Here is a 19240-nt window from a genome sequence, read left to right on the forward strand (position 1 = left end):
ACTTGATGGCGACTTGTGCTATGGGCTTGGAGTTGGCCTCTAGTGTTGTACGCCACATCCCCATTGAGTTCCTGATGAAGGCTCTTAGGGTCCTGTTGATCTTATATAGTTCTAGGCATCCCAGGATCCAGCTGTCCATAGGCCTTCTTGTAATCAATCCAGGCAGTGCACAGGTTGGTCAGTCTGGTCTTGCTGTCTTGGCTGACTGTTCTGTCTACCAGTAGCTGGTGTTTTGCGCCTCTGGTATTCTTGCCCATCCCTTTCTGTGCCCCACTCATGTGCCTGTTCATCTTAGCCGATATGATGCCTAACAGGAGCTTCCATGTAGTACTGAGGCGGACCTTGTTATATTGAGGCAGGTTATTGGTCGGTAGTTGGAGGGGACTGGTCCCTTCTTCTTGGGGTCAGCTTCTTTAGCCAGTAGGCGTGAACCATGTCGGGCCCTGGTGCTGTCCAACTCTTCATACTGGAGACTCTTTCTTGGATATCTGCCACTGTGATGGTTACTGGACCCTGTTCAGGAAGGTTACTGTGGTCTGCCCTCAGATCTACTAGCCACAGGGCATTACCATTATGGATTACATCGTTCTTCCATATGCTCTTCCAGTGTTGCTCCTTGGTGGTGCTGTTCCCATATTGTTCCCCTGCATCTGAGAGTACACCTTGGCTGGTTCTGTGGAGAACAGCTGGTTTATTCTCCTGCCGTCTATATCTCTGGTGTACCTCCTCAAGCGGCTGGCCAAGGCTGTGAGTCTTTGCTTGGCAGTTTTCAAGGCCTCAGGTATGGACAGCTTGCTGTATTTGTTATGTTATGCACCTTCTTTGTCAACATCATCTAGCAGACCTTCTGAGGGTACTTCACGTAATCTTGGTGGCTACAGGGGGTCCAGTATAACAATGCAAAACATCCTGGTATCACCCTGTTAATTCTGAGACAATAATGTATCATTAATTATTAATTTAGTCGTCTTGATGCATTCTCAATCATCCAGGAAAGTAAATCTCCAAAAGCTGATTCTGTTCATCTGATAGTATCGTTTTGAGGGAGAAAACGCTTCGTCCAGATGAACAGAATCAGCTTTTGGAGATATTAATTTAGTCATTCATTCCACATATACAGGTGTGTTTGTGCAGCAAACGGTCTAATGAAGATCATTCATCCATAAACAGAAGATAGACCTCGAGCTAAAACGACAGTTCACCCCCTTATTGTCCATCCAAGGCAGCCAGTTAAAGCAGCTCCTGCAGCACCTTCTAAATAACTCCAGCAGGTGCATTTGAGTGTCCTCACAGAGGTTTGTGCAATGTGTTACCTGTGCACAGGTCGTTTGGGTGTTCAGATCATTAAAAAAAGACTCATTAAAACTCAACATTAAGTTCTACACTAATTGAGAGTTAACAGGAGGCATCAACATGGCTTTAAATAAAGAACAATGTCAAAGATGCTGGAGTGATGTGAACTTAATAACCCTCACAGCCTCTAAGAGGCCTTTTTGTAATCCTAACTCAAACCTAGTTTTGGGTCTGTCTAGCACAGGCCCACCGCTGGAACGAGACAATTTAACTACACAGCAAAGGCAGGTAACGCAAACTTCTTTGTGTTACTCATGCATGAGGGAGACCGGACCGGAGCCAGATGTCGTTCCGCCCACTTGACTCCGTCAGACTCTCAGCCAGGTTCTCTGTAGCACTCCTTTTATTGTGGTTACATGAATATACATAGGTTCATTAACATATGACGTCTACATACACACAAAGAGTACCTTGCCTGTGCGTTGTGTAAGTATGTGTCTCTGTCGACCAGTCGATCGCAAAGGTAGTATTGGTAGATCGCATGGCATTAAAAAAAATAGATGCCAGCCTATCATCCATCCCGTCACTTGATTGATACAGGGAAGCCAGTCAGATGACATCAGATTTTTTCTGACGCTTAGGTCGCTGTGCATGCGCAAACAGCGGTGCAAAGTGTAGTAAAACTGACAAGCTAGTCAGCGAGTTTACTCCAATTTTTAGCTTTCGGTTTTTTCTCTTAAACCTAAGAAAGGGTTAAAAATGAGTGAGGGAGCTGGACCAAGTAAGAAGACAAAAACGTATCACTTTCATACGGAATGGGAGGAGGACTTTTTTTTCACGATGTCATTTTCGAAGTGCGTTTGCCTCATCTGCCAGGCTACCATCGCAATGCCAAAGAAGGGAAATGTGGAGCGGCATTTTCGAACTGTTCACGGAAAATACGACACTACATTCCCGCCAAAAAGCGAGCTAAGAAAGAAAAAGGTGAATAAACTAAAATCCCAGTTGTCCGGACAGCAGTCATTTTTCACACAACAAACTTCAAAAGGGAAGCTGCCACCGAAGCATCGTTCCGGGTGAGTCACATCATCGTTAAAAACAAGAAGTCTTTTCAAGATGGAGAGATGGTAAAAGAGGCATTCGTTGAAGCAGCTGACTCATTGTTCCGAGACTTTAAAAATAAGGCAGAAATAACATCTTCGATCAAAGCTCTCCAGCTGTCAAGAAGTACAGTTACACGGCGCAGTCTAGCCATGGCGGAGGATTTAACCCAGCAACTTTGGAAGGACATCGGAGATTGCCAGTGTTTCTCACTGCAGTTGGACGAATCTATGGACTTGAGTGACACAGCCCAGGTGTGCATTTTCATTCGTATGGTGTTTACTGATATCACTGCAAAAGAAGAGCTATTAACAGTCCTGCCCATGAAAGAACAGATGCGAGGAGAGGACATATTTCAGTCGTTTAAAAACTTTATCGAGAAAACCCAGCTCCCAGTGTACAAATTGGTGTCTATTACCACAGATGGAGCACCCGCAATGGTTGGCCGCTTGAATGGATTTATTGCCAAGTGCAGGCAGGACGATACTTTCCCGGACTTCCTAAATTACCATTGCATAATCCACCAACAAGCGTTATGCGCTAAAATGCTCAACATGAAGGAGATCATGAATGTTGCAACGAAGATCTCCTGTTCTATTCGCGCCAGATCTCTTCAAAGACGGTTATTTCGTGCACATCTGGAGAAGGCTGACTGCGACCACTCTGAGTTGTTGCTACACATTGACGTGAGGTGGCTTAGTCGAGGGAAATTCCTGCAAAAATTTCGAGAGCTCTGTCCGGAGATTAAGGAGTTTTTCCGTGTAGCTGGACAAGCAGAATACATGCAACTTAATGACGGTCAGTGGCTGTTAGACTTGGCATTTTTAACCGATCTGACAAACATGTTGAATGACCTTAATCTACAGCTGCAAGGAAAAGACAAAACAGTGATCAACATGATCAGCTCAGTTAATGCTTTCAAACGAAAGATGCAGCATCTCTCTTTAAAGCTGCAGCGCCATGATTTGATAAACTTTCAAAACCTGGCGTCAGAGCTGGAGATGCAGGGGATGGCCTGTTTGCAACTTGACAGTGCACGCTACACAGAGCAGATTGACAATTGTCTGTCAGAGTTTGACAAACACTTTCAAGACTTTTCTTTGCTCGAGCCAATCGCTACCTTCATGTGCTATCCTTTTTGGGAAGATGCTGATGTCGATTCACTCGCATCAAAAATTGCAAAACTATTTCACCTGAACTCTTCTGGAGTGGAAGATGAGATTTTGACACTACAAGCCGACATTGAGCTGAAGTCCAGAGATCATGGACAGTTCTGGAACTTACTCACAGAAGTAAAGTACCCCAACATGAGGAAATGTGCTGCCTCTTTGACTGCATTATTCGGCTCCACTTATTTATGTGAGTCATCATTTTCCCACATGAAGATCATTAAGTCCAAGTACCGTTCCACCATGACTGATGAACATTTGGAAGTGTGTTTGAGGCTGGCCGTCAGCAGCTACTGTCCGGACTATGCATCCCTGGCTGATTCAATTCAGTGCAAGTCATCAGAGTAAACTCAGGTAATGACAAAAAATTTACATTGTTAATTGTGTTGTGAAATATTGGATATTGCGGTTATGCATGTATATACATTGTAGATATAAAGAATCCTCAATATATTTATAAATAAGTATATGTTTTGGATTTTTGTAGTGGGTAGATCATTTTGACTTGGTCATTTTATAAGTAGCTCACATGCGGAAAAAGTGTGAGCACCCCTGATCTAAACAAAAGGCTCTTATACTTAACCAGATACAGAGTAGGTGTCCTCCTATTACCAGTAAGAGCAGATATAACCTCTCTCCTGACCTTAAGTTGTGTGTGCATGCCAGAGTGCTCTGGGAGGCACACAGAGTCTCCACAGACTACTACGGATCAAACCTCTATCAATCTACAACTAATTATAAAACTCTAAGCATATATGAGTAAATATTTCTAAGCATAAACGAATATCCATTATATAAACCTGACACCCAGCAAACTCAAAGATCAGAGGAATAAAGGAGTAAAGGTCAGACACATATTTTTAATCACCTTTCTTCCCTGTGAGAACTTAAAACCTGTTCCCATCATTCTGTGAGATGTACTGTAATACTATACTGCAGGTAGTTGTTCTTTTGTCTTTGTCAAAGCCATCGGTTAACAACTGACATTTTAAAAAGGTGGTTAGTTCATGCAACATGATCTTTTTTGCTTTTTCAGGCAGCAACACTCACTATTTTATGAAAACACGCACCTGTGCTTCAGTACATCTTCTGTGGGTATGCAAACAATGTAGGAACTGTGTGCTCTCGCAAACAACACAGAGCCCAAAGACCAGGAAACACAACAAGGAAATAAGATCAGTGAGATAAAACATGTTCCACATCTCTGAGGCTCTGTTTGTTTAGCTGGGTTTTGGTTTTATATCTCTCTGGGTTTAGATTCAGACCTGAGGTCTGTTAGATTTGTATAGTTTATTGTCATTTATGCTTAAAAATATTTAACCATATATGCTTAGAGGTGTATAATCGATTGTGTAGTGATAGGATGTGTGATCCTTAATAGTCTGCAAAGGCTTTGTGTGCATTCCAGAGTGTCCTGGCATTCACACCTACATCCTGGGAGCATGGGAATAGGTCGTACCTTGTCTTATTGTTTTATGGTAGGATAAACGTAGCAATGTCAGTTTTAGGCTAAGAGCCTTTTGTTTAGATGGACCACTAGACTCCTGGCACCAGCTTTGGGGAGTCTTCACAGGGCCACATCTTGACCCCCCCCCCCCCCCACACACACACACACACACACACACACACACACACACATACTTACACAACGCGCAGGCAAGGTACTCTTTGTGTGTATGTAGACGTCATATGTTAATGAACCTATGTATATTCATGTGAGCTCAATGAAAGGAGTGCTATGGGGAACCTGGCTGAGAGTCTGACGGAGGTCAAGTGGGTGGAACGACACTTGGCTCCAGGCAGGTCTCCCTCATGCATGAGTAACACGAAGAACTTGGTGTTCAATGCTTTTGCTGTGTAGTTAAGACAGACCCAACAAGGTCTGAGGACCGGAATGGAAAGATTTTAACTGTGAAATATGGAAAGAGTTGTGGATCTTTGTGTGCCTGGGTAGCCTTAAACCAGGGGTGGCGAACTCGAGGCCTTGAGGGCCGGTGTCCTGCAGGTTTTAGATCTCACCCTGTGTCAACCCACCTGAATCAAATGATCAGCTCATTACCAGGCCTCTGGAGAACTTCAAGACATGTTGAGGAGTCATTTAGCCGTTTTAAATCAGCTGTGTTGGATCAAGGACACATTTAAAACCTGCAGGACACCAGCCCCCGAGGCCCGGAGTTCAACACCCTTACCTTAAACAGACAGTCACATAGTTATTGTTTCAATTTCAAAAGGGCGTTTTTCCTTCCCACTGTCGCCAAAGTGCTCATATGATTGTTGGGTTTTTCTCTGTATCTATTATTGTAAGATGATTTAAAACCTCCACAAGATATTATTGTCATTAGTGGGGAATAATAAGCATTCAACAAAACACATGTAGGAGAGGGCTTGATGAACAAACTGGAGCCATCAGATCTGTTTTGAGTTCAAGGCCAGCTACATCAGCTGCGATGAAGACAGGAAGGATTATTTTCATGCGTTATTCTTTTTCAAATATTTGATTTACATCCGATGTCCAGGGTACTGGGTCTGAGCGACCCAGGGACCCTGAGCAGTTTTGGACTAGTATTATAATATATGTATTTTGTATTGCTGTCCCTCGTTCTCCCTGCATATGTGTCTGTGTGTGTGTGTGGGTGTGGCCCTGGCAGGTGATTGGCCACACCCGAAGACCATGTCACACCTGCAGCTGATCAGGCCTCGTCGGAGCTACTTGAGAGTGTGGTGGAGCTCTCTTCGACGCGGGATCATTGCGTGACTTCACGTCAGTCTCTCGCCCAGTCAGTACGATTGTTCTTCCGCATTGTGTGTGTCTTACGGCTCCCTGTTTGTTATCTCCCCAGGAGAAGCGGGGAGACGAGAGGACAGCGAGCACGGTATGCTCAGACACCAAGGAGCTGGGAGAAGGGACACTGATACTGACACTGGGAAGAGGACACGTCACGGGAGTCGGGATTGCACAGAGGGTTTACTGTTATTTTCCTTACCACTGTAAATAAACACACTGCTTAGCACACAGAGCTCCGCGCCTGGGTCCTCCTTTTCCTCACACCCCCACGGTTTGCCATGCCGAACCGTGACATCCGATGAAAAATCAGCAGCAGAATCTTTTATATTTTTCATCCATTTAACATTTTTCCATAATAATTTTAAGATTAAGAATCCAAGCCAAGTTTTCTGTGTCACCAAAGTGTCTCTCTTTTACCTGGCTTTAGTAATGATGTTGCATACCTGGTTGGGAGCCAGCTAACACAAAGAAAGCATGGCTGTGTTGAACTCCGTAGTCACATCCTTCAGGACTCTTTGTGTCCAACAATCTCAGACCACAGCAGGTTGAATAAAGCCAGGATGTCTTTCCATAATCTGGATTCACTCAACATCGACTATCAGGATAAGTGGTCACCAAAACAGCTCATCAACTGGCCAAGTTCAGATTTCATACCTGTTGATCTCTAATCTGGAACCTAATCTGCTCCACCTTTCCTTTCAGGTGTGCTGCTCTCCCTGTTGGAGCTATTCCAGAGAGTGCTCCAATCATGAGACAGTGAAATGAAGAAGTTGATCATGTCTGCTGTCTAGATGTTGACAGTTAACATGTCACATACTGCTAAGAAGCATTTTAATTTTTTTACAACCTTAAACATATGCAAGTCATATTAAACTGTAAAAAATCGATGAGGAACATTTTTTCACAGAATAATTATTTTTATTTTTGACACTTTATGCCCAGTTTTTCAGTAATGCAGTTTTGTGTGTATGGAGGTCTTTTCATCATGTTTTACTGCTTTCTTTCCAAAAGGGATGATTTGAAAAATCTCTCCACCACCACTGGTTCTTTAATTCTTTTCACAGATTTATTACGTTCATCACCTTACTGGATTTGAAATGATCATTGCCAGCAGATCATATGAAAACTTTAATTATTCAACTGAAACAGCAGCTAAATAACCTTTAACATTAGAGTTGTAAGTCTGAGTGGTAAGATAGTTTCAGGCTCATATTTCCATGGCTTATCTCCCTGATATAATGAATAATAGTTGTGTATAAGAGTGTTTGCTGTACCAGGGACATCTTCTCAGACACTATATTACAGTATGGTTGGACACTAACAGAAACCAAAAGAAAACTTGTCACACAGTTAGTTTCACTTACTGGAACAGGTTTTCTAATTACAGCATCCTCGTTTCAAGGAGAAAGAAAGAGAAAGTAAAGCAAGGATCCACAGGGTGGGACATGTCTTCTTCATTCACTTACTCTGATTGTTTTTAGTTTCTTTATCAGGAGGAGTTGGGAACAGTCAGACTATTGGAATGCTTTGAAGCAGGTGAGCAGGTTCAAACAGCTCCGCACGATTCTTTATGTTTGCATTTCTGTTTTGATTTCTTTACTGTTCTGATATAATGATGTGAAACTGGATAACAGGGCTTTACAGGTGTTATAGCCCTGTATAGCTCTGTTGTCATCAACCACGCATCAGTGTCTCCCATCGGGTACTTGGGTGCTTCTAGTCCATATGTGGCACAGATCAGGAGGAAAGTTTGAGAGCATGTTACTCTGTAAAAGTTACTCTGTTCTTGTTGCTCTGACGAGAGAAAAGGAGATCTGCTGTAGACTGAACACCGAATCACATTATCATTTACTTACTAGTTCAGACCCAGAGCCTTTTTAAAGACCCTCTGAGCATCATCAGCAAGTGTATTGAGCAAATAACTCAGAGCTTTGTAGGTTACAGTAAATGAGAGACCGGCTGATGCTACAATTCCGATTAATGGAATCCATCTAACACCTTCTTCTATTGTCATAAATGCAGCTGTGCATGCTAGCTGGGACAACACCTTCATGAGGAGATCAGCAGTTATTTCTCCTCCAGCCAGTGGTGACCTGATGACAGCACACAGATCAGCATACAGCACATCTGTTTTCTCTGCGATTTTTTCCAGTGATGCCTTATCAAGACTGAAATCAGCTACATAATCTCTGACAACTGGAACCATCAAGCTGAGATCAACAGCAATAGAAAGTCCAGGAATTGGAACAGCTGCTGCAGCTCCAGACAGACCAGCCCAGTATTTTATGTTGGACTGAAATGCTTCCTTCTTCTTCCTGATAATCTCCAGGCTGATGTTGGCCATTTTAAACAGCAGACTGTCCCTCCTGACTTCAGGAAGTTCTCCCTCTAAGGTCTGCCGTAAGAGAAAAAAGTCATACAGGTGGGGTTCAAAACTGGACACCAGGAAGACCTTTGGAGACTCGATGCCTTGTTCTCGAAGACCTGTGTGATAAAGAAACATAAAGCAAGCACAGTTTTCACAATCAAAGTAAATAATCCCCAACTTTGGGATAATAAAGTGTTTACTTAACAAAAAAGAAACTCACCTTGAACACATTTTCGCCTCATTTTTGTAAAACTCCTCTCTGCACTGAAGTCTTGATTTCTTCTCTCAGCAATCATAAAGTTGTCAATCTTTGAGCGAACAAAGTAGAACTTTTTCTTCATCTTCTGAATCTCCTGAGCGAGTCTCCCATCATTTTCTCTGTGACCAGTGTCTGAGATGATGATGAAGAAGTCATATTTCTCAAATCCAACATATCCCAGGTACTTACGAGCCCTAAACCCTATGGTGCCACCTCCAGGAAGGTCCCATACAGTGACATTGGGATAGTCTGGATGGAAGTATGCTATAGGTTCCTTTGAGGATTCTATAACATCAGTAGGAGCAGCTCCCTCATCTCCATTACGTATTCCTCTGAAGGCATTAACAAACGTCGATTTACCCGAACCAGATTCTCCTATGATGGCAATATTCAGTGGAATATCATGTGGTTCTTCTAAATCTCTTAAATATCTTTGAATCCTTGCTGCTGCTGCAGCAGTGTCGTTGTTCATCAGATCATTTTTAACTTTAGTAAATAAAGCCTCCATGTGGACCCTTAAATAGAAGGAAAAGCTGTTAGAATCACTGCACTCTCATCTTTGAATGCAGACAATATCATAAAACCAGCATCGTCATATAATGTTGAAAGTTTCTTCTTCTCTGTTTCCAGCTGCTCTGTCACATTTTCAGACTTACAGACAAAGAAAGTATCAAAGATAAAACTCTGAATTTAAACATCCGATCTTTAATTTCTCCCAGAAACTTATCAGTGGAGCAGAAAATGTAAAGTCTCGATTCGGACTTTACATTTAAATTTAAATGGGGACCTCCTGGTCTCCATTGTGTTTGACCCCAGACCTGTGGTTAGCCCAGTGTGAGCCTCCTGCTCTGATGGAAACAGACTAAGCTTGCAGTGACTCCCTCTGAGGGAGATGATCAGAAATCTGCAGATTTTCACCTCATAATTAATATTTTCAAGGTATTTCAGATGAAAAAAAAAGTTTGATGTGAGGCATTAGAGTCGGTCTACGGAGAATCAGTAAGTGTTTAAATTTGCTATGAAAGCTGTGGGTTCTCAGGTTACAAAGTAGTATTTGTACGCTAATTAACTACACAAGGGCTCACCAGTTTTAATTAGGAGTAAGGATTCAATAATGACTGTGCTTGGAAAATTATCTAAAAAACAAACACTTTTTTGAGGCTGTGGCTCTCTGCTCTGATTCACCTGCTGCTCACAAAAACTTGAACAAAGTCTTGTAAACACACAAACATTTCCTCTTGGCTCACTCACCAAACATGTACAAGTCTTACAGAGTAAAGTATGACTGAAGAGCTGCTGCTCTAAAGACAGAAAGGGCAAAACTATGAAACATCAACCACTTAACACCAGCATGCAAAAGGTAAAGAAGAGATCAGTGAAGAGGTTCACTGGTTGGAATTTGGGTGAATTTAACTTCACAGACAGAACACAGATAGTTTGATCAAATTGATAGAGGTTTACCTGTGTGCTGAGCTGTTGGAGCGATGAAAAGTACTGCACAAAGAAGTCAGTCTGATGATGGATGAGCTGGTGGAGGTTAAATATTTCTAACCACGCCCTCTGTACACAGCAGTGAAACTGGTTTGACCACAGAGCTGTGGCAGGGACCAGCTGATCCCTGCTCAAACAAATGACTCCTCATTTGTTTTTTGTTTCTCTACACCCTGCTGAGTAAAGAAATTTTAATGTTTTTCATATTTTAGATTATGACAGCAACCCGTGTGAGCCACAGCACTGACTGTAAACCAGCTGATTTAGAAGTATACATCACACTACATTCACAGCAGAGCTTATATACTGCTCCTTCTGCAGGAGACAACTCTAAAGGAATTTTAAATAAGTGTACGTATAGTATAATGTTTGTATCCCATGACAACAACATTTCATTAGGGAAAAATATTTGGACGGATCTATTACTGCATATGTGCTCTGATCCAATCTCTGTGTCATATCTGCTCACATATATTAATGCCACTCAGGACATTAGCTCTCATAAATTCACATGTATTAAACTCTCTGATGACATCAGTATTTGACAGAATAGTATTCTACAGCCATGAAGGTCCTTCCATATGAATTCTACTGGTTCTTTAATTCTTTTCACAGAATTCTTTTTTTAACTTTTATCACCTTACTGGATTTGAAATGATCATAGCCAGTAGATCATGTGAAAAATCTAATTATTCAACTGAAACAGCAGTTAAATAACCTTTAACATTAGAGTTGTAAGTCTGAGTGGTAAGAGAGCATCAGGCTCATATTTCCATGGCTTGGCTCACTGATATAAACCAAAGGACAACTTCTCACACAATTAGTTTCACTTACTGGAACAGGTTTTCTAATTACAGCATCCCCATTTTAAGGAGAAAGAAAGAGAAAGTAAAGCAAGGATCCACAGGGTGGGACATGTCCTCTTCATTCACTTACTCTGATTGTTTTTAGTTTCTTTGTCAGGAGGAGTTGGGGGCAGTCAGACTATTGGAATGCTTTGAAGCAGGTGATCAGGTTCAAACAGCTCCGCACGATTCTTTATGTTTGAATTTCTGTTTTGATTTCTTTACTGTTCTGATATAATGAGTTGAAACTGGACGACAGGGCTTTACAGGTGTTATAGCCCTGTTGTCTCAACCACCCATCGGTGTCTCGGATCAGGACTTGGGTACTTCTAGTCCATATGTGACACAGATATGTGACACAAACTACTGGCCACAGAAACCAGTAATTAAATCCCCATAGTTTGTGTGGTATAATTCAACACTTACAGTCTTAAAATGCTGTAACGACTAAAATCCACACCAACACTTTTCAGGAATCAACTCCCGACGTGTTATTTTAAATCGATTAAGTGTTAAACTCCGAACTCTGTTGAATTCAACTAACACTGAAAAACAAAATCAACACTGACATTTTTGCTGTGTGACAACGGGGTAGGGGGCTATTCTCTGTAGTTGAGGGACTGGTGGAAACATTTAAAACAATTGTTGGATATTAGTTTCCTCAATTTGCAGAGGTATTTCCAACACAAAATATAACAGTGGGTATGTAATAACAAATATATGGTGAATCACTGAGGTTGAGGGCAGGGTGAGAGGAGGAGTTTCCACAGGCATGCTTCCGGGAGCAAAGAACTGAGCGTATAGGAAACAGTCCTATCGCGCTACTATCGATCCGATACCAATACGAGCGTTGGCACTGATACCACCGCTATTTGGATGAGTCTGCCCACCAGGAATACAAGGCTCCAACATCATTATGCGCAGGTAAACCTCCAACATTCTAAGTTCTGTCTGCAAAGTTAAATTCACTCAGAACAGCCTGTGATGTTTTTTCACCTTTTCTTAATCTGAACACATCGGTGCAACTGTTTGTTTATTTATTTATTTGGGGGGCTGGAGGGGGGCTGTGGGTCTCTAGAGTCATACTCGGCTCTACACGGGCGACTTCCGCGATCGCTGACGGAAAAACACCCACACACCTGTTACAGATTTTCTTTTGGGTTCTAAAAGAAACCTGAATGTACCTGAATGATAAATATGAAGCTTTTCACAATGAGAGTGACTCGAACCATGGGGCTCTTATTACTGTAGCAAAATCGCCCGTTTGTTGTAATGTTTCTAAATGTGTCGACAAAAAAGAAACTGATTGTCATTGGAGTGACTCCACACATTCGGTTGCCAACTTTGTAATTATCAAATAAGGAACACTCTGGCGTACCAGCAGCACAATGCACAACCAGCTGGGCATAGTGTAAATATGCACTGTATGTGACATTGCAGGTAACGATCAGTATACGTGACATTTAAGGTAGAATAAGGGACGAACCTATTTTGCTAATTTTACAGGATATACCGGCTAAAACGGGACAGTTGGAAACCCTAATGTCACATCAAATATTCTCATCCCTCTGAAATAGCTTGTAAATATTTATTTATCAAGTGAAAATCTGAAAATTTCTGGTCAGCTCGCTCAGAGGGAGTCACCGTTTGCTAACAGTATCTTTCCATCACATCAGGAGGCTCACATATATGGGCCAGGAGTAACAAAACGAATTAAACAAATATATCATTAAATAATTAATTAAATGTGTCAATAATTAAATAAAATGGAAATAAATAAATAAATGTTTTAAATGAAATGGACGAGCATTTAATTAATTATTGAAATATTTCTTTAATTGGTTTTTTTTTTCAAATTTTAATAAATTAAAATTAACACTTAGCTAATTATTTCATAGCATATATAATTAATTCATTTTCTGGGTTAACCACATGTATGAGGTCAAACACACAGATTCATGCTCTCTGTTCTCCATTTAAATTTAAATATGAATGTAAAGTCTGAGTTAGGACTGAGTTTCTGCTCCACTGATGAGTTTCTGGAAAAAAAATCAGGGATCAGCTGCTTAAATTCAGGGTTTGATTTGTTTGATACTTTCTTTATCTGTGAGCCTTAAAATGTGACAGAGCAGCTGGAAACAAAGAAGAAGAAACTTTCAAGATTATATGATGATACTGGATTTATGATATTGTCTGCATTCAGAGATGAGAGTTCAGTGATTCTAACAGCCTTTCTTTTTATTTAAGGGTCCACATGGATGCTTTATGTGCTTCAGTTAAAAATGATCTGATTAACAATGACGTAGCTGCAGCAGCAGCAAAGATTCAAAAATATTCAGAAGAACCAAATGATATTCCACTAAATATCGCCATCACAGGACAATCTGAATCTGGTAAATCCACCTTTGTTAATGCCTTAAGAGGCAAAAAGAGCAAAGATGAGGGAGCGGCCCCTACTAGTATGACACAAAACACCTTAGAGTTTACATCGTACCCCCATCCAGACTATTCTAATGTTACTTTATGGGATCTTCCTGGGATCGGCACCACCACGTTCCCAGCTGATAAGTACCTGGAACTTGTTGAATTTGAGAAGTTTGACTTCTTCATCATCATCTCAGACACTCGCTTCAGAGAAAACGATGTGAAACTCGCTCAGGAGATTCAGAGGATGAAGAAGAAGTTCTACTTTGTTCGCTCAAAGATCGACAACAACATACGTGATGAGGAAGGAAAGAAAGACTTCAGCAAAGAGGGGATTCTTAGAAAAATCAGAGATGACTCTGTACAAGGTGAGATTCTTATCTAATCACTCTTACCCAAGTAACATCACTTTGTGGATTTACTGTTTAAAATATTCAGAACTTAGCTTTATTTTTTTCCTTTTTAAAAAAATATTTTGATATCATGTTAACATGTATTTTCTGTAAAACAGGACTCAAAGATTTAGGCATCGAGTCTCCACAGGTCTTCTTGGTTTCCGGCTTTGAGCTCCACCTGTACGATTTCTCTCTCTTACATGAGACTTTAGAGAGAGAACTTCCTGCACACAAGAGAGATGCTCTGCTGTTTGCCATACCAAACATCATCCTGGAGATCATCAACAAGAGGAAAGAAGTTTTTCAGTCCAGAATAAAATACTACTCTACTCTGTCAGCAGCTGTAGCAGCTGTTCCAGTTCCTGGGCTTTCTGCTGCTACTTTTAATCTTAGTTTAATGACTTCAGTTGTCACAGATTATGTAGCTGGGTTTGGTCTTGATAAGCAGTCTCTGGAGAAACTTGCTGCCAGCTCAGGTGTGTCATATGATGATCTATGTGCTGTCATCAAGTCAGAACTGGCTAAAGTAAAAATAACCAAAGAGTTCTTAATGAAAATGTTTATCTCAGTTGCAGGTACAGCTGCTTTAATGGCAGCAGAGAAAGTATCCAGAAGGATTTCCATAATTGTAACTGCATTATCAATGACCTTCTCTTTTGGAACAACCTATGCCACTCTGAATTATTTCCTCAACCAGCTTGCTGATGATGCCCAGAGGGTGTTTAACAGAGCTCTGGGTTTGAAAATGTCAGTTTGATACTATAAAGTAAAGTAGTCATCTGTGTGCAAACAAGCTTTGATTTTTTTTAAACAAATAAAGAATTGTTCACCGATATCAATTTGACCCATTTCAGTGAACAGTAAGCATCCTTGTACAGCTGATTTGTGTATCAGAGGCCTCAGCAGCTCGCATTTCCTCTTATCAAAGCAGAAACAACAAAGTAACTTCTGCCAGCTTCACACACTCAAAGTTTCCTCCTGTATCACATTAATACAGGAAAGCATGTGATCTTATTTTTCATAAACTGAAACGAGCTACTGAATTGATGCTGTAATGCTTTTTCTAATTATTTGGTTAATTTTTAATGTCAACATTTTGTACAAATCAGATCAAATAATCTAACTGGTTTTGCTGTATTATATTACCATATCGAAGCGTCCACCATAATAAATACTAAGTTATGCAGAATGTATGATTTAATGTGATAAGCAGAGGTGTGTAGAACAGAAACTGCTCTGTGGTGTTTGTGTTAAATGTAAATTATGTTCACTGCTCTCCAGTGGTCACAGTGAGGAACTACAACAATAATAATAATAATACAAATATGAACTCTGTTTATCACCATAATTCTTGTCTGTTATTAATAAAGTTCAGCATTAGCATCATTTCCGACTTCCGCTTTAATGACAGATTCCAATGCACTAAACAACACATTACACACCAGGTGAGTTATTCCACTCTCTGTATATGTGTAGTGGATAAAATATTAGAAACACTGGTGAGCAACTAAACATGGAGCTTCATCAGAATGCATCATTTAATACCTGATTGGATTAAAAATAAAACAGACGTCCCCACACCAATTTCTCAATTTGTGAGAATGCAAGTGAATAAAACAAATCTATAACAACTGAAAACTAAACTGATCGACTTTAAGAGCTTGTTCAGAAAATGATTCAAGTAATTTTTCACCATTAGAAATTTGCCAACCTGCAGGGCCAGCACCCCTACAAATTTGGCCCTAACCCAAATTTAACAAAATTGACACTGATGTGGGTGAGGGAACTCGCCCAGCTCAAACTGCTTCAAGGTCATCCAGGTGTTTTTTCCTGCCTCCTCTGATATGGAAACGGTCCATATCAAACAGTCCTGAGAGCAGGTTCAGTTTATGGCAGCCACACTTGTTATGACAGCTCCCTTCTAGATTGTGTACTTGTTAATAACAAAATTCATTTTAGCAGCCTGGACAGTAGGCCCCAAGAGACTCTTATATTTTAAAAAGCTGGAGTTACACCTAACAGCTACTTACACTACAACTAATACTCAGATTTATCCCTTTACTGTTTCACAAAAGTTGAATGTTCACAATTTAGACATCAATTGCAGGATATTTTATTGAAGCAGTTTATCAGGAGCAAAACAAAGGCAGAATAAAAAATAATAGCAATATTTGTAAAATGATAAGTTAAATTACTTGAATTATACTTATCTAACTAACCTACTTTGAGCTAATGCAGATTTTGTTCATATCGTTGGAGAGAAAGGGCACACTCTGGCCACAAACGTCTTCATCTCTGTGTCTCATGCTGAGAGGAAATCCAAGTCTTCTCAATTCTTTACTCTAACACGACAAAAAACGAGCAGACGAAATACCAAAAAAACAAAACCAATTTTCAGGTTCACAGGTTGGACAACGGTCATTCCCTCTAGCACATCTTCTGGAATTGTCAGCTGTGAACCTCTTAGATCCAATCTTTAGAACTGTTAATCTCACAGAAGACAAGAGGGAAGAAACCTAAATCTCTTCTTCACCTCACTTTCATACCTGTTCATCCTTTCTCCCCCTTCTTCTACTGGATGTTGCATCTTCACATTTTGGCCACCCAATCGAGTTGTTTACATCTAATCATACAATATCTACCCACACTTTATCTCTGTCTGACTCCTTCCTGACTCCTTGTGATTTAAAACAGAATTTAAACCTTAAACTTAAAAATAACTTTAAATTACTTTTTTTTCTCTAACAGTGTTCTCTAACAGTGATCTTCCTTCAGTTGGATTTCATTAATACATTTTCATGATAATATTCATTTTAGTATAGTATTTAAACCCAGTTATATGGAAATACTTCATTTTTTTCTCTTTAAAACTCTGTCAATCACAATTTAGTTAATGCGATTTTCTTGTTGTTATCCATCCATCCATCTTCATCCACTTTATCCGAGGCCGGGTCGCGGGGGCAGCAGCCTAAGCAAAGAGGCCCAGACCTCCCTCTCCCCAGCCACCTCCTCCAGCTTATCCGGGGGAACACCAAGGCGTTCCCAGGCCAGCCGAGAGATATAATCTCTCCAGCGTGTCCTGGGTCTGCCCCGGGGCCTCCTCCCGGTGGGACATGCCTGGAACACCTCGCCCAGGAGGCGCCCAGGGGGCATCCTTGTCAGATGCCCGAACCACCTCAGCTGGCTCCTTTCGATGTGGAGCAGCAGCTGCTCTACTCTGAGCCCCTCCCGGATGGCCGAACTTCTCACCCTATCTCTAAGGGAGAGGCCAGCCACCCTTCGGAGGAAGCTCATTTCCGCCGCTTGTATCCGCGATCTCATTCTTTCGGTCACTACCCACAGCTCGTGGCCATAGGTGAGGGTAGGGACGTAGATCGACCGGTAAATTGAGAGCTTCGCTTTTACACTCAGCTCCCTCTTCACCACGACGGACCGGTGCAGCGTCCGCATTACTGCAGCTGCAACCCCAATCCGTCTGTCGATCTCCGGCTCCCTTCTCCCATCACTCGCGAACAAGACCCCGAGATACTTGAACTCCTCCACTCCTTCTTGTTGTTAAATCATATATTTTAAAAGTCAGACATTCAGGTACCAGTGGTTCTTGTATGTCACAACACGCACACACGCACACACAGACAGTGTGAGACTTTTAATTTTCTTGTTCATTAGACTGGTTAACTTAAACATATTTATATTTATTCCACCTGATTGTATTCTAATCAGTATTAGCCAACTGAACATAATCAACCATCAGTAAAACCACATAAATTATGGTTCTGTGTTCAACAATTTACAAAATTTAAGGCTATTTCTCTGATTCAGGATCCTGTGGACGATGAGTTGCAGACACAGTATCATTGCATTCTTCCGGATGCACACAAAACTGACAAGATTGAAGCTGGCTCATGTGACACGCGCACACAAGAACATCACTACTCAAACTACTTTCTCATTTAACATATGAATCAACTTAGACTTTACAAAACAAATTCATGTTATAAAGATGGTTTAAAACCTCCACAAAGGATTATTGTCATTGGTGGGAAATAATATGCATTCAAAAGAACAAATGCAGGAGATGGCTTAATGAACAGACTGGAGCCATCAGATCTGTCTTGAGTTCTTTGAGGCCAGCTACATTTTTTTTCAGGGTCGCAGGGGGCGCTGGAGCCTATCCCAGCTGTCTTAGGGCGAGAGGCAGGGTACACCCTGGACAGCTCGCCAGTCTGTCGCAGGGCTAATATATACAGACAGACAATTCACACTCACGGGCAATTTTGAGTTTCCGATTAACCTAACCCCACTAATTGCAGGTCTTTGGACTGTGGGAGGAAGCCAGAGAAGCTGGAGAGAACCCAAGCAAACACAGGGAGAACATGCAAACTCCACACAGAAAAACCCGGCCTAATGGTGGAATTGAACTCAGGACCTTCTTGAGGCAACGGTGCTAATCACCGTGCCACCCTGCTGCCCAGGAAGGATTATTTTCATGGGTTATTCTTTTTCAAACATTTGGTCTACACAAGATCAAAAATCAGCAGCAGAATCTTTTTTATTTTTCCATCTATTAACATTTTCTCAAAATAATTTATTTTTATATTTGTTTAGGTTCTGTGGAGCCAGCTGACACAAAGAAAGTGTGGCTATGTTGAATTTCATTAGTAGTCACCTCCTCAGCGCTCACTGTGTCCAACAATCTCAGACCACACTGAAAACATTATTTAAAAGTAAACCTGCACTGTGCTAAGTGACTTCAACAAAGCAAGGATATCGTTCCATAATCCAATTTCTTTTAGCCTCTGCAATTAGGAACAATCAGTCACAGAAGCTGCTTATCAACTTGCCAATTTCAAATTTCATACGTATTGATCTCTCATCTGAAACCACACTTGCTCCAAATTACTCTCACTCACAGGAAACAGGTTTAGCTAAGAATCTGATTTTCTGTTCCAGAAAAAGAGTTAACTTCTCTGACTTATTATTTTATAAAAAAGGATTTGGGATGCAGATCCTCAGTCTTCCCATGTTTGTTGTTTGCACTAAAGATGGCACCGGGGAGGTCGGCTGCCGTCACGACTGCTCTGACCACCTTTTCTTTGTTTTTGTTTTT

At 41.1% G+C, this 19240-nt stretch overlaps 3 protein-coding genes across 3 annotated transcripts; 2 read left to right on the forward strand and 1 right to left on the reverse strand.

The window, feature by feature from the left end:
* Positions 1-2546: 2546 nt before the first annotated feature.
* LOC145423510 (general transcription factor II-I repeat domain-containing protein 2A-like) lies at positions 2547-3911 on the forward strand. The gene has a single exon (XM_080296112.1). The coding sequence runs from the start codon at positions 2547-2549 to the stop codon at positions 3909-3911; it is 1365 nt and encodes a 454-aa protein (XP_080152238.1).
* A 3230-nt stretch (positions 3912-7141) lies between these two features.
* LOC145422714 (interferon-inducible GTPase 5-like) lies at positions 7142-9483 on the reverse strand. The gene is made up of 2 exons (XM_080294394.1): positions 8937-9483; positions 7142-8832 (listed from the first exon to the last, which is right to left on the reverse strand). Exons 1-2 carry the CDS (start codon positions 9481-9483, stop codon positions 8204-8206), a joined length of 1176 nt encoding a protein of 391 aa, XP_080150520.1. The 3' UTR covers positions 7142-8203.
* A 4082-nt stretch (positions 9484-13565) lies between these two features.
* LOC145419273 (interferon-inducible GTPase 5-like) lies at positions 13566-15516 on the forward strand. The gene is made up of 2 exons (XM_080299645.1): positions 13566-14103; positions 14247-15516. The coding sequence occupies exons 1-2, from the start codon at positions 13566-13568 to the stop codon at positions 14885-14887; spliced, it is 1179 nt and encodes a 392-aa protein (XP_080155771.1). The 3' UTR covers positions 14888-15516.
* The last annotated feature ends 3724 nt before the right edge of the window (positions 15517-19240 follow it).

Source organism: Astatotilapia calliptera, chromosome 3, assembly GCF_964374335.1.
Source record: "Astatotilapia calliptera chromosome 3, fAstCal68.1, whole genome shotgun sequence".
Lineage (NCBI taxonomy): Eukaryota > Metazoa > Chordata > Actinopteri > Cichliformes > Cichlidae > Astatotilapia > Astatotilapia calliptera.